The sequence below is a fragment of the Pteropus alecto genome, unplaced genomic scaffold (assembly GCF_000325575.1).
Source record: "Pteropus alecto unplaced genomic scaffold, ASM32557v1 scaffold78, whole genome shotgun sequence".
NCBI lineage: Eukaryota > Metazoa > Chordata > Mammalia > Chiroptera > Pteropodidae > Pteropus > Pteropus alecto.
The window spans coordinates 9,316,935-9,329,495 of record NW_006443124.1 but is presented as its reverse complement, the minus strand read 5'-3'; the positions used below and the strand labels follow the sequence as shown (position 1 = coordinate 9,329,495).

The following is a 12,561-nucleotide window of genomic DNA, read 5'->3' as shown; positions in this document are numbered from 1 at the left end:
GAGTGAATCCTCAGAAACATACCCTGGCTTGTATGGAAACGTTGGTACCTGTCAGATGGCACTGCGGATGAGTGGTGAAAGGATAGATTCATTAAATGGTACTAGGATGATTGTGCATATGAAGAAAAAATACAGTTGAATCCCTACCTCATAGCACACACAGCTGGATTAAAGACCTAACTTGAAAAGTGCAACTTTAAAATGTTTACAAGAACATACAGAATATTTATATGATCTCAGGAAGAAAAGGTATTCTTAAGATACAAAATACATGAACCATGAAGAAAAAGTTGGGTTAATTTGATTCCATTAAAATTTTAAATGTCTGTTCAGCAAAAGATCATTAAAAAGGTGAAAAGATATGTCAGTGTAGATGATATTTGCAATGCATACAACAGGTAAAAGATTAGGATTCAAAATATATGAAATATTGATTGTCTTTAATAAGAAAAAGACAAAACAGCAGTTTGGCAAAAGATTAGATACAGCCAATTTACAGTTGCCCAACTTTGTTAATAAGTAGAGAAATAACAATTAAAAAATAGGATACTATTCATCAGACTGACAAAAATTAAGAACTCTATATTAGTAGGAAGTCAAACAATAGGAATATTGCTGATATGAAAGTAAATTGTTAGAATAGCTTCAGAAAACAGCTGAGCAACATTCAGTGAAGTTGAAGATGCTCATATACTACAACCCAGCAATTCTACTCCTAGGTATATAAGAGAAACTTTATACATGTGTACAGTAAAATATATAAGAATTGTACAACCTTTTTGTGCTATTATACTCTTTGCAATAGTAAAAATTTACTAACAAGCTAAACATAATGGGAACTGGATAAATAAATAGTATTTTCATTAGTGGAATTGCTAAATAGTAGTGAAACGATAAACTAGATTTACACATATCAACATGGATGACTCATAAACATAATTTTAAATGAAAAAAAATTTCTGAAAAATACTTCAGTGTATATGCTATTTATATAATGCATAAAAGTGTGAAACAATGCCGTGTATTTTTTAGGGATACATATGTGGTAAAAGAATAAAATACACGGCATGACATACTCTAGATCTACATAGATTACCTTGTGGAAAGGGAAGGGGATTTGAATAATGAGAGATCCACAAGAGACTCTGCCTATAATGGTAACTCTATTCCTTAAGCTGAGTGGTAGTATATGGTTATTCATTATATTCTTTATACCTTTTTGGTATCTTAAATGTTACATAGTAGTTTTAAAAAGTATATGTAAATGGTTGCAGTGTGGGGGCCGCAAATACAAGTATACAAGACAAATAAAAACACCAGTTGCTCTAATGTTACCCAACTTGTGTTACAATTTCCAGTGGCAGCATCTGACATATATTTAAAGGTGGTATATTTTAGAAATGTTTCTATTTCCCTCCAGAAACTCTCTCTAGCCCTCCTCAACCCACTCCATACTCATGTCAGTGAAACACATCACCCAGTCTCTGTCTGAAACACTAGAGTCTTCCTTGACTACTTGCTTCCTTTTGCATCTCTGAGTCCATCAGGAAGCCCCATCATCACTGCCTACAAAATACATGTGGAATCTGCCCACTTCAATTCCACACTATTCCCCAAACAAATCTAACCAAATAGCATCTCTTGCCTGGATGACTGCTAGAATAATTCTACTATTTATTGCCTCTTCCCTGACCCACCTTCCAATCACCATGCTTGCCAGCTCCCCCACCACCCAGTCTCTTTTCCACAAGAGCTCTTTTATTATTATTATTATTATTATTATTATTATTTATGCCGACAGCACCTGGTCTTCCTAAGTGGTCTCCCATCCAAGTACTAACCAGGCCCGACCCTGCTTAGCTTCTGAGATCAGACATCGGGCTTGTTCAGGGTGGCATGGCCATAGACCATGGACCATAGCTCCACTGGGGCGTGAACCCAGGACCTTCTGCATGTAAAGCAGACGTGCTAACCGCTACACTATGGAACCACGTCCAACCACTGAGAGCTCTTAAAAATGTAAACCAAATCAGTTCATATCGCTGCCTTGCTCAAAATCCTCCAAGGCCGAGATTAAAATTCAGAGCCCTCACCAGGCTTACAAGGCCCTCCTTCCACAGCCTGCTCTCCCCTTTCTATTCTAGCCATGCTGACTTTGTTGTTCCTTCAACAACCCGTTTCTCGCCTTAGGGCCTCCATGCACGCCATTGGGAAGCATTCTCCCAGTTTTTATCATGGTTCCATTTCTGGCTTCAGTGGGGCCTCCACTTACCACTTTTTCTAAAATAGCTGCCACAGCTGCCCCTCCTGTCTCCCCTGACCAGTCCCTCCATCCCCCTTGGTTATTTGATTTTCCTTTCAATCTGCCATTATATTATATAGGAATTTGTTTAAATGTTTGTTTCTGTCTCCCCTCCTAGACTGTGAACTTTCTAGGAGCTGGACATTTTCTGTCTTGTTCATTGTTTCATTTCCCAGTGCCTAAAATGGTACCTGCTTGGCACATGATAGATGCTAACTCAAACTTTCTCCAGTGAATGAATGCATTGATGATAAGAAAAAATGTAGCTGACTCGAAAAGTACCTTTTGGTATAAACAAAGCCACTGGAGTTGTAGATGAGAAGAATTTCAATAAGATTGTTTTATAAAGCATAAAAGTGGAAAAAAACCTAGAATATTCTTTAGAAACAGATTAATTAACTGATTTTTAAGTATGTGTGATTAATAGAGTAAATATTAGTAGATGAATATTTAATCTATAGTCCTAAAAGTTTGGATATTCGGGTTGGCTAGAAAACTCTTGGGATCTTGTCTCTGGGGAACATTACATTCAGGTCACCTTCCGTGTTGAGTTGCCTTATACTGGGGCCTATCTAGTCACTCAGCCTGTGGGTCAGTGAGTCATTCCCAACTACCCCGGCTTAGGGCGGTGGAGTAGGGAAGATGCAGAAGGAGAAGGGAGTCAGGCACATTGTGTGTGCACTGTGTGCTAGGGACTCTGCCTGGATTTCTCTCTCGTGGGTGACTTAGGTGCCCTCTCCCCCAGCCAAGAGGGCTCTGCAGCTTGGTATGACCCTCCGAACTTTGCCACCCCTTCAGGTCTCAGAGATCGTCTTTGTGTCCATCTATGGTGCCGAGTTCTTCATGAAGCTCTACGTGGACCCCATCAACTACTGGAAGGATGGCTACAACCTGCTGGATGTGATGGTTATCATCATTGTCCTGATCCCTTACAGTCTCCGCAAGATCAAGGGCCAGTACTACCCCTTCCTCCACATTGTTGATGGCTTGCAGTCCCTGCGCATTCTCAAGCTTATCACTTATAGCCGTGGCATCCGGGTGAGTAAACCAGCGGTGCCGTGGTTCAGAGAGTGCAGGTGACAGGGCCTATCTGCCCACCATCCCCTGATGAAATAATAATTCTACTATCATCTGCTGTGTGACAGGTTGATCTTTACTCATATTATCTCATTTAATATTGAAACAATTGTAGGAAAGGTATTATTGGCTGCATATTATAAATGAAGAAATTGAGGCCCAAGGTCGCTCAGCAGTTAGATGCCAGAGCTGAGATTTCACAGATGTGTCTGACTCTAGAAGCCATCTGAACTTTTACTTTCTCCCATGCTACAAAGTGTACCATCTTCTTATGGCACACACTCTTTGAACTACATGCCTAGGAGTCTCCAGCTTTTTGGTGGCCTCTGTCACTCACTGCTTTCCCCAGGTAGCTAAGAATCTGTTGCTGCACTTGATGTTCTGGAATGGTCTCATTGCTTTGTCCGGGCAGCTCTGGAAATGCTGCTCCTGCTGAGAGGCTGTGGGGTAGTCAGGCTTTCCTTGGCTCAGCACTTTTCAGAACAGACCTGAGCTAGCCCAGCCATGTCCTTAGGCATTCAGCCTGGACACAGGATATTTGCCCTGGCTCTGCACACAGTGCCCATGCTTCTTCAGGAAGGAGCTGGTTTGGACCTCTGACTAGTTTGGGTATGTCAGCCCATTCTGCTGAGAGATTGCTTCTGGACCAGCCTGGGTATCTGCCCAGGACCTAGGCCCAACAGGGTATCCCAGGCTTTGGCAGAGAAGATGAGAGGAATGTTAAAGAGCTCCTCCTGCCACAGAGTCTCATTCATTCTTTCCTTGTTCTCAGGTAGTCACACACGTGTGTGTGTCCCCCGCCAAATAACATAGTCCAGCCCTCCTTCTCCTTTTCTTCATGATGAGGCTTTAGGAAAGTGGTGTCTGCACTCTCAGTCCCCACTTCCTTATCTGTCATTTATGCCCAGGATTCTTCTGGCCATTCCAAAGTAACTAGCCTCTCTGAGGTTGCCAAACACCTCCTTGTCACCAAGTCCACTGGCCATTTCCCTTGTCATTCTTATCACTGTCTTCTTTTGGCTTTTGTCCTGTCACTTGGCATGACTTTTTGGGTACGTGTTTTCCTTGCCTGGCCCATAGTGTTGTTTCCTGAGTTCCCATCTCTGCATATTCAATTTAGGTAATCTTTTCCACTTTTCCACTTTTCAGGAGTCTTCACCTGCCCACGTCTCTCTATGACCTTCAGACCCACTGCCTCCTGGACATCTCACATGCTCCTCAAACTCAACACGTCTAAACTGGAAGTCATCACTCTCCCCCTACCCCCACCCTCAAATCCCAAAACGCTGGCTCCTCTTCCTATGCTTTGTCTTTTGGTGAAAGGTCCCCTCTACCCCCATTCAACTGCCAAGTCAAAAATTTGAGTGTTAGCTTTGACTCCCTTCTCCCAAAGTCCTGTTGCATGGCCTCCTAAATAGCTATTGCCTGTCCATAACTTTTCACTCTCACAGCCATCATCTCTTCTCCATCACCATCCATCCACCTTTACCTGGATTCCTGCAATGGCTTCCCACACTATTGAGAGCATTGGAGCAGGAACACCCCAGCAGCTGGGGGAATCTTTAAAGTGTACATCAAATCATGGCACTCTTCCTTTCAGACCTGAGCATGGCTGGAGACAGATCCTGTAATGTGACCCAGAAGGGGGAGGGGAGTGTCTGAGGTGGTGGGCATTGGAGTAGATGTCTGGTAGGGACAGTAGTAAGACAAATGGGCAGGAAAGGAGACCGGAAGTCTCTGGGAGCTAAGTGCCAGGTGGTGGGCACCTCAGAGTGAGGGAGTGATCAGAGGGTGGGAAGTGTAGCCTGGTTTTTCCAGGCCCAAGGGAACAGAGGTCTAAAGTGGTGCAAGGGTCACTGGAGATAAGGAAGGCAAGGGACAAAGAGGCTTGGGGGGTGGTAGGTTTCTGTAGAGATGCTGAAGGCCCCCAGGAGGACAGCAGGATTGGGTGGAGCCTGGAGGCAGAGATTCTGAGACACAAGGTGGAGTGGGAAGCTGGAAGGTGGGCCCGGCCCAGAAGCAGGGGCTTTGCCCACAGAGTCAGGGACTCTGAGAATAAGGAACAGGATGGGCATCCTCCCTCCAGAGGGCTGCTGAGGAGAGGTGTCCTTAGGCAAGAGGATTTTTAGGAGGGGGATCACCATAGAATGACCTCCTTCTCTGCCTGTGCAGACCTCGCCTGCAGACTGTGTCCCATGCAGCATTGCTTGTGTGGACTCACCTCTTCAGTCTTAGTCATTTTTTTGAAAGAAATTCTGTCTCTGTCTCACAGGGATGGAGGCATTGTTTTAAATCTCATCTCTTTTGCAATTAATCCCCAAACACTGATTTTCTTCCCCCAGAGAGAGGAGGGAGGCATCCAGCCTGCATTCACCCCTGCAGGCAGCTGCCAAACCAACGCCCGTGGGGAGCAGCCCCAGTGCTGTTGGGTTCTCTTTGTTTCCCAAATTACCCCAAACTATCCAAACTTTACTGTCCCGTGTCGCAGCTCTATCAAGCACCTTCTTTCCTAGTGTTAAGCCAAATAAATGGTTTCTTATATTAGAAAAAAAAGGCCTTAATGGTTGAAGGTGCCTAAGGGCTTGAGAGTTGGTCCCAGTTCTGCCACTGTGTTGGAGTGTGACCCTGGCCTAGCCATTTTGCTTCTCTGAGCCTCTGATCCCTCATCTCGAAATGGGAAGAACGATAACACCTACCTACCTAAAATGATGTCTGTGACAGCATGTAGGTGGGTGAACACATATTGAGCACCTAACTCCATGTGAGACGTGGGGGCATGAGGAATGAATGATGAGGAGCTATACACTGTGCTCTCCAGGAGTGGGCAGTGTAGTGGGAGGCAAGACAAATGCCCGTTTCATGGGAGGAAGACTAAGGTCACAAGATGGAGACCTGCCTGTGAAACAGGGTGCAGGAAAAATGGGAAGCCATGTTCCTCTCAGTGCTCTTCATTTCCATGTGTAGAGTAGCTCCCCTACACCTCTGGGTCTGGAGGAGCATTCAGAGCTGGCCCTCAGTGAGAAGCAGGAGTAGGACACCTTGGGATGAGCACGAAGCCAGGCAGGGCTTCAAGCGGAATGGGTGGTGGTGCCAGAGGGGAGACTACCCCAGACCTGAGGCAGCGCACGCGATCTGCCCGTGAGTGATGGAAGGGGAGGAGGGCAGGCGTCAGCTATTGTTAGACTGTCCAGCCCTCCATCCAGGCAGAGTTCCCCTCCCTTTGTCCATCCAACCATTTATCACGCAACTACCACATGCTAGGCATGGCACTGGATACCGGGGACAGCTGTGGTCTGGGAAGACTGGACCTCCGTCCCCTCAGACCCCTGCCTCTCACCCAACTTGCAGCCTTGCCTAGCCCCGGTGCCTCTGCCTTGCAGACACTCATCACTGCCGTGGGGCAGACAGCCTACACCGTGGCCTCTGTGCTCATCCTGTTCTTCGTCCTGATGTACATCTTCGCTATTCTGGGCTTCTGCCTATTTGGAGCTCCAGACAGGGGTGACGTGAATAACTGGGGGAACCTGGCTATGGCCTTCTTTACCCTCTTCAGTTTGGCCACGGTAAGGTGTTTGGGAACAGTATGGGGTGGAAGGAAGGGGCCTTGAGAAGGGACTGCCAGCTAGTACGAGTGTGTGGACATGCTGGGCTTCCCATGGGGCTGCTTTCACGTTCAGGTACTTAGCTGGGCTGGAGAAACTGAGGCTGGCCTCCCAGGACTAAGCAGAGGCCAGAGAGTAACTTTCAGAGTTATCAAAAGATAATTTGTTTGGAATAAGTTTAATTTAGAGGTGAAACGCATGTCACACAGCCTTTTGGGGGAATAGACTGTCACAAATCTACCCAGAATAAACTGCAAAGCCAAAGTTTAGAAGTCTGTACTCTGTTAGACTCTGGAGACTGGGATCTTTCTGAAGAAGAGCCTGGCAGAAAAGCAGTGTCTTTTGGGGAAGGCAAGGAGGCCTTCTGGAGAAGAACCCCCAGGGCACCTTGGCCAGAAGTGCCCCCCACTCAGCGGAGCCCCGAATCCCCAGACCACCATGAATGCACTGGAGTTAGTGGATTGAGGCAGAGAATGCTGAGGGGCAGATGTGGAGGCAGAGCCAGCCGCCTCCACAGTGGAGCAGGGGCTCCCCAGGGTAGGTGGGCTGGAGGCCCATCCTGCTGGGCCTTGGCACTCAGCCTGCCCTCCTCCGTCCGCGAAGGTTGATGGCTGGACAGACCTGCAGCAGCAGCTGGACAGCCGGAATTTTGCTCTGAGCCGGGCGTTCACCATCATCTTCATCTTGCTTGCCTCCTTTGTCTTCCTCAGCATGTTCGTGGGCGTGATGATCATCCACACTGAGGTGAGGCTGCACCTGTGAGAGTCGGGATTTGGCTTAGGTGTGGCAGCAGGGCCGTGGGCCAGGACTTCAGGGAGGACCCTGAGCTGTCTGCCTCCTAAAGTGGAGGGGAGGTGACCAGGCAACTGTTTTCCCTGAGCCAGTACATTTCCCTGCCTCATGGTGGTGGCCAGCAGAACAAGAGCTTGGGGAGTCACTGCAGCTGCACTGGCAGGTTGAGTTGGGGGCTGGCCCTATGTGGAGGGGGTCCTCCTGCTGAGGGGCCTGAGCAGCAGTGCAAGGGAAGAAGAAAGACTGGGGGTGGGTATCCAATGAGAGCCCTCACCTTATCTCATCCTACTCTCCAGGACTCCATCAAAAAGTTTGAGAGGGAACTGAGGGTAGAGAGGCACATGATACTCATGGAAGAGAAGCAGGTGATTGTAAAGCGGCAGCAGGAGGAGGTCAGCAGGCTGATGCAGACACGGGTAGGTGGACAAACAGCTAGATGGACAGTCATGGCTGAAGGAATAGTCAGGATGAGGGCAAGTGCCCCTCTTTCCTCCATGTGATTGGTGCATCCCTCTGTAGCCTCTTCTCTGAGGTGGAGACATCTGTCTTGACTATGCTCAAGGTTTATCCAGGGCAGGTGAGACCACACTGAGCCACACTCAGGCTCTGACCAGTTCCTTCTGTGTCATTTGTCCTCAGGTCAGAGATGGTGGTTTTTGAGGCTGCCTCAGTCAGGGGATCCAGGCTCAGAAGGGGCTAGGGTGAGCCTGTGGTTTGGCTCAGGACTCACCTTAGGGCCAGGGTCAGCCCTCCACCTGAGCCCTGTGTGGAAGGTCCCCAGGACTCTATGTATCTTGAGGGTCCCCTCCTCCTTGTCATTGATCTCTTTATGGTTCCCTCTCTAGAAAAATGCTGACTACAAAAGTTTCAGTGAGCTGGTGGAGAACTTCAAGAAGACCCTGCGGCACACTGACCCCATGGTCTTGGATGATTTTGGCACTAGCCTACCCTTCATCGATGTCTACTTGTCTACTCTGGACAACCAGGACAGTACAATCTGCAAGTCAGTCCCAGCCCACTGGTCCTGGTCCTCTGACTTCTTTGAGTGCAAGGCCATGTCGAGTGCTCTGGGAGAGCATAGGGGGTGATGGCTGATGTACAGTGTGGGTGGGGCGAGGCCCTTTTTGGGGGTACAGAATTCCACGCGTGCAGGCTGTACAGACAGGCCCATGGTTAGGAGACTCTGCTCCCCTGGCCCTCTCCAGCCCTCCCTGTCCTGTACTTAAATGCTGGCTCCTTCAGCTCTCCAAGCCCCTCCTCACTGGTCCTTTTAAGGGGGCAGAGAGGGGAGCGCTGGCTGATGAGTCCAGAGCAGAGATTCCTGGCAAGGTTGTGGTACCTTCCTCTGCAACTCTGGGCACATCTCTGCCTCTTTTCTACCTGTTACATGAAAGTCTGTTGGGCTGATTCTAAAAACAGTGAGGTTGGCCTGGCCCAGGGCTGTGCTCCGTGTAAGTTAACTGAGGTTTTAACTAGCCACTACTGCAAGAAGGGGAAGGACATGGGCGCGTAGGAGCCACGGTGGGCTCTTGAACAAAGAAAAACACGATTAGCCTGGCTTCTTGACAAAAGCCCCCTGGAGGGCTTCACAGACTGGAGGGAAAAAAGGGAGAGATCAGGGAACACCCACTCTTGGCCCCAGAATGGGCCATGCAGTGTCTGGCCACCTCCACATGAACCCAGGAGTTTGTTGGCTCCAACTTGACATGTGCAGTGAAATAACTTACTCCAGGGGCCACAGGTAGAGTGGCAGACCCAGATTCCAGCCCAGCCTGATCAAGCTCTGAAGTCCTTGCTCTTCCCTGACCCTACACCTGCCACGTGCGGTGAATACGCAGGTGCAAGCATGTGATGGGTGGGGCCTGGATGGCACAGAGCTCCCCCCCGCAAGCTCAGGCCCCCTCTCCCACTCCACTTCCAGGCTTCAAGAGCTGTACTATGAGATCGTGCACGTGTTGAGCCTGATGCTTGAAGACTTGCCCCAGAAGAAACAGTCCTACTCCTCAGAAAATATCCATGAGAAGTAGCTTGGTATGGCACCCAGGCAATGAAGGCCTCGAAGGCCGTGACAGGCCCCCATTAAACACAGGCTTTCTGAGTTGATCTCTTCACACTTGCTGTGATCATGCTGTTTCCTCACCTTTGCGGTTGGGTCTGGGTAGGTGCCCTCGAAGCCTGATTCCCCCAATACACACACACACACGACACAGCTAGACCTCAAGAGTGGGGAAAAGGAGGCCCAAGACTCGCCCTGGCCAGAGCCCATATTCAGGGGCCACACTATTGGGGTTGAGGGCTCTCTCCTCCCTCGACCCCAATAGCAAATATCCATTGTGCTCCTGAGGAAGCTGGCCGAGGACCCTAGACCAAAGGGCCCCTAACAGCCCCAGAAGGGTGTATGGCTCCTTTGAGCTGGTGTGGCCTAATTCCCTTTTGGAGCCTTTGCTGGGCTCATCTATGGGGGTGACCCCTCATTTGACTGAGCTACATCTCTCTCTGCAGTCCAACTGCCGTGGGGATCCCTCTTTAGAGGTCTACTCTGCTTTACCCTAGGCTCACAGTGGTCGTGGAGCTCCAAGGGGTCAGCTGTCACTGGCAGGACTCTACTGTGTAGTCATGGAGCTCAGAGTGCCCTGTCCTGGGGATGTGGCCTGCAGGCAGCGCCAAGGCGCTTCACACAGGGGACAGAAGAGAGGCAGCATCAGGTGCTTTGGGCTGCTTCCCCCATTATGGTTGGTTAGGACTCTTCACTGAAAAAGGCGGGGTTTTCTGTGACATTCCTGGCCAAATGGCTGCCAGAGTTGCCAAGGTTCGGGTACCACCCCAATCTAGCCGTGATGGAGCTGTCCGAGGGCCCGGTTACAGCAGGGCGGCTTGTATTTCTTGTTCCCAGCTGGCCTGACCCCCTGCTCCCTTGCTGAGTAGTATTCTTGAGGCCTGTCACCTTGGCAGTGCCATCTCAGTCGGAGGGCAAGTTCTGGGTAGAGCTGGAGATGGGGAGACCAGCACCTGCAGATGAGTGTAGAAAGGCCCCTCTGGAGAGTCAGGTCAGCAGAACACATGAGGGGTAGAGTTGATTGTGGCTGCACAAAAGGGTCCCATGGGTGGGCTCATGGGCTCCAGGCCTAGGTAATGGCATCCCCGAGGACACAGGGCAAGGGCAGGTGGAAGCCTATACTTGTGGTTTCATTCATACATTGACTGCTATTTACTGAGCTGTGTTGGGTGCTGGGGTTTCTGTGCTTATGAGAAACTCATAGTCTAGTGCAGGTCCTCTTGCTGGCCCTCTTGGTGCTCATGGTTGTGTAGGGGAAATAATCCAGCCAGATAAACAGTAACTCCTCTGGAGTGTGAGACCCATTGCTGTGCTATGGGGGAGCCCTCTGAAGGCAGGAGATGTAGCCTTGATGCTTCCTGGGGTGGAGAGAACTTTGTGCCAGTGCCCTGAGGGGCGAGCCTGAAGTAGGCAGGGTGTCTGTGCCCTTTGTGGCAGGAGGAGAAGCTCAGACCCTGATACTAATGCCTAATCATGAAGGCTGGAGGCTTCCAGGGGTGCTCTGGTGGAGTGTTGCCCAGTCAGCAGGGCAGGAAGGCCTAAGGCAATGTCTTGATTCAGGGCTGGGGCAAAGCAGACAGTGCCAGCTGCTCACACTGGGTGCCACTGTTGCTTAGGGGGATATGAAAACACATCTGTCTGCTCTCACTAGGAATCCTGGGAATTGCCCCAGGCATCTGGAAATGAACAAAAGATTTAAAAACTTGCCTCAGGGTCTACGGCCATGCCACCCTGAACAAGCCCGATCCTGTCTGATCTCAGAAGCTAAGCAGGGTCGGGCCTGGTTAGTACTTGGATGGGAGACCACTTAGGAAGACCAGGTGCTGTAGGTGTTAAAATAAATAAATAAAAATAAAAATAAAAACTTGCTTCAGGGAGGCAAGTTAGAGAGTACCGTGGTTTTGGAGTCAGGAGACTTTGATTCCTTAGTCTGGTGACCTTGGGCAAGGTGTCTGGTCTTTGGAAACTTCTGCTGTTTCCTCTGAGAAATGGGCTGATAAACCGACCAGCTATAAGGATCAAATAAAATACACATGAGAATGTGAAAAAAGATGTAGATAACTTAAACTTTGTGCTTTCTGACTGTCAGCTCTGCCTCTGCTGGGCAGGCAGCTGCAGAGGGCTTTGCCAGTCAGGAGTTGAGAGGGACTGGGCCAGTGTCAAGGTAGAGGAGGAAAGTATGGAGCCTGGAGCAGGAAGCAGAGATCAGGAACGTATGGGGGTGCGGGGGTGAATGGGTCTTCAGATGGAGCTGGTGCAGGATGGACAGACTGCAAGGCAGACCTGCATGGTTTGGAACCCAGACCCAGCAGGGAAGCCATGGGCTTGGGCCACTGGGTTGTGGTGTTGGAGGGCCAGGCTGCCTTTAAGGGCACAAGCAGAAGCTGTCACAGATCAGGGAACTGGGAGAGGGTGACATGCAGAGGGCTGGCCCAATTCCGCTGGCAGAGCAAGCCGATGGATATTTGGCACAAAGTCCAAAAGCAGCATTTCTGTTTGGCTCTGTTTGCCTTTAGAGCAAACACTGGCAGATTGGAATTCCCACTTGGGCTCTCACCAACTCAAACAGGCTTGGCCGAGGCTTTCAATTGATTTGTTTGGGGCAGAAGAGGCTCTGCTTGCCCAGGCCTGGCAGCGGAAAGCCGAACCTCCCTCTCCACCCCCAGCCCTGGGATCCAGCAGAGCTGTCCCCAGATGGCTTGTTCATCTCCATTCTGTCAACTGGTGGTTTG

General features: G+C 49.5%; 1 protein-coding gene and 2 pseudogenes across 1 annotated transcript in view; 2 read left to right on the top strand and 1 right to left on the bottom strand.

Moving 5' to 3' along the window:
• CATSPER3 (cation channel sperm associated 3) overlaps positions 1–9,800 on the top strand; it is an 18,964-nt gene extending 9,164 nt beyond the window's left edge. Inside the window, exons 3-8 of the mRNA XM_006923108.2 lie at positions 3,101–3,340; positions 6,760–6,942; positions 7,585–7,725; positions 8,070–8,189; positions 8,619–8,776; positions 9,695–9,800. Of these exons, the coding sequence (XP_006923170.1) occupies positions 3,101–3,340; positions 6,760–6,942; positions 7,585–7,725; positions 8,070–8,189; positions 8,619–8,776; positions 9,695–9,800 (948 nt within the window). The remainder of the gene's footprint in view (positions 1–3,100; positions 3,341–6,759; positions 6,943–7,584; positions 7,726–8,069; positions 8,190–8,618; positions 8,777–9,694) is intronic.
• Positions 1,793–1,908, bottom strand: LOC112472010 (annotated as a pseudogene).
• Positions 9,801–11,542: 1,742 nt separating the features above from the next.
• Positions 11,543–11,661, top strand: LOC112472080 (annotated as a pseudogene).
• The last annotated feature ends 900 nt before the right edge of the window (positions 11,662–12,561 follow it).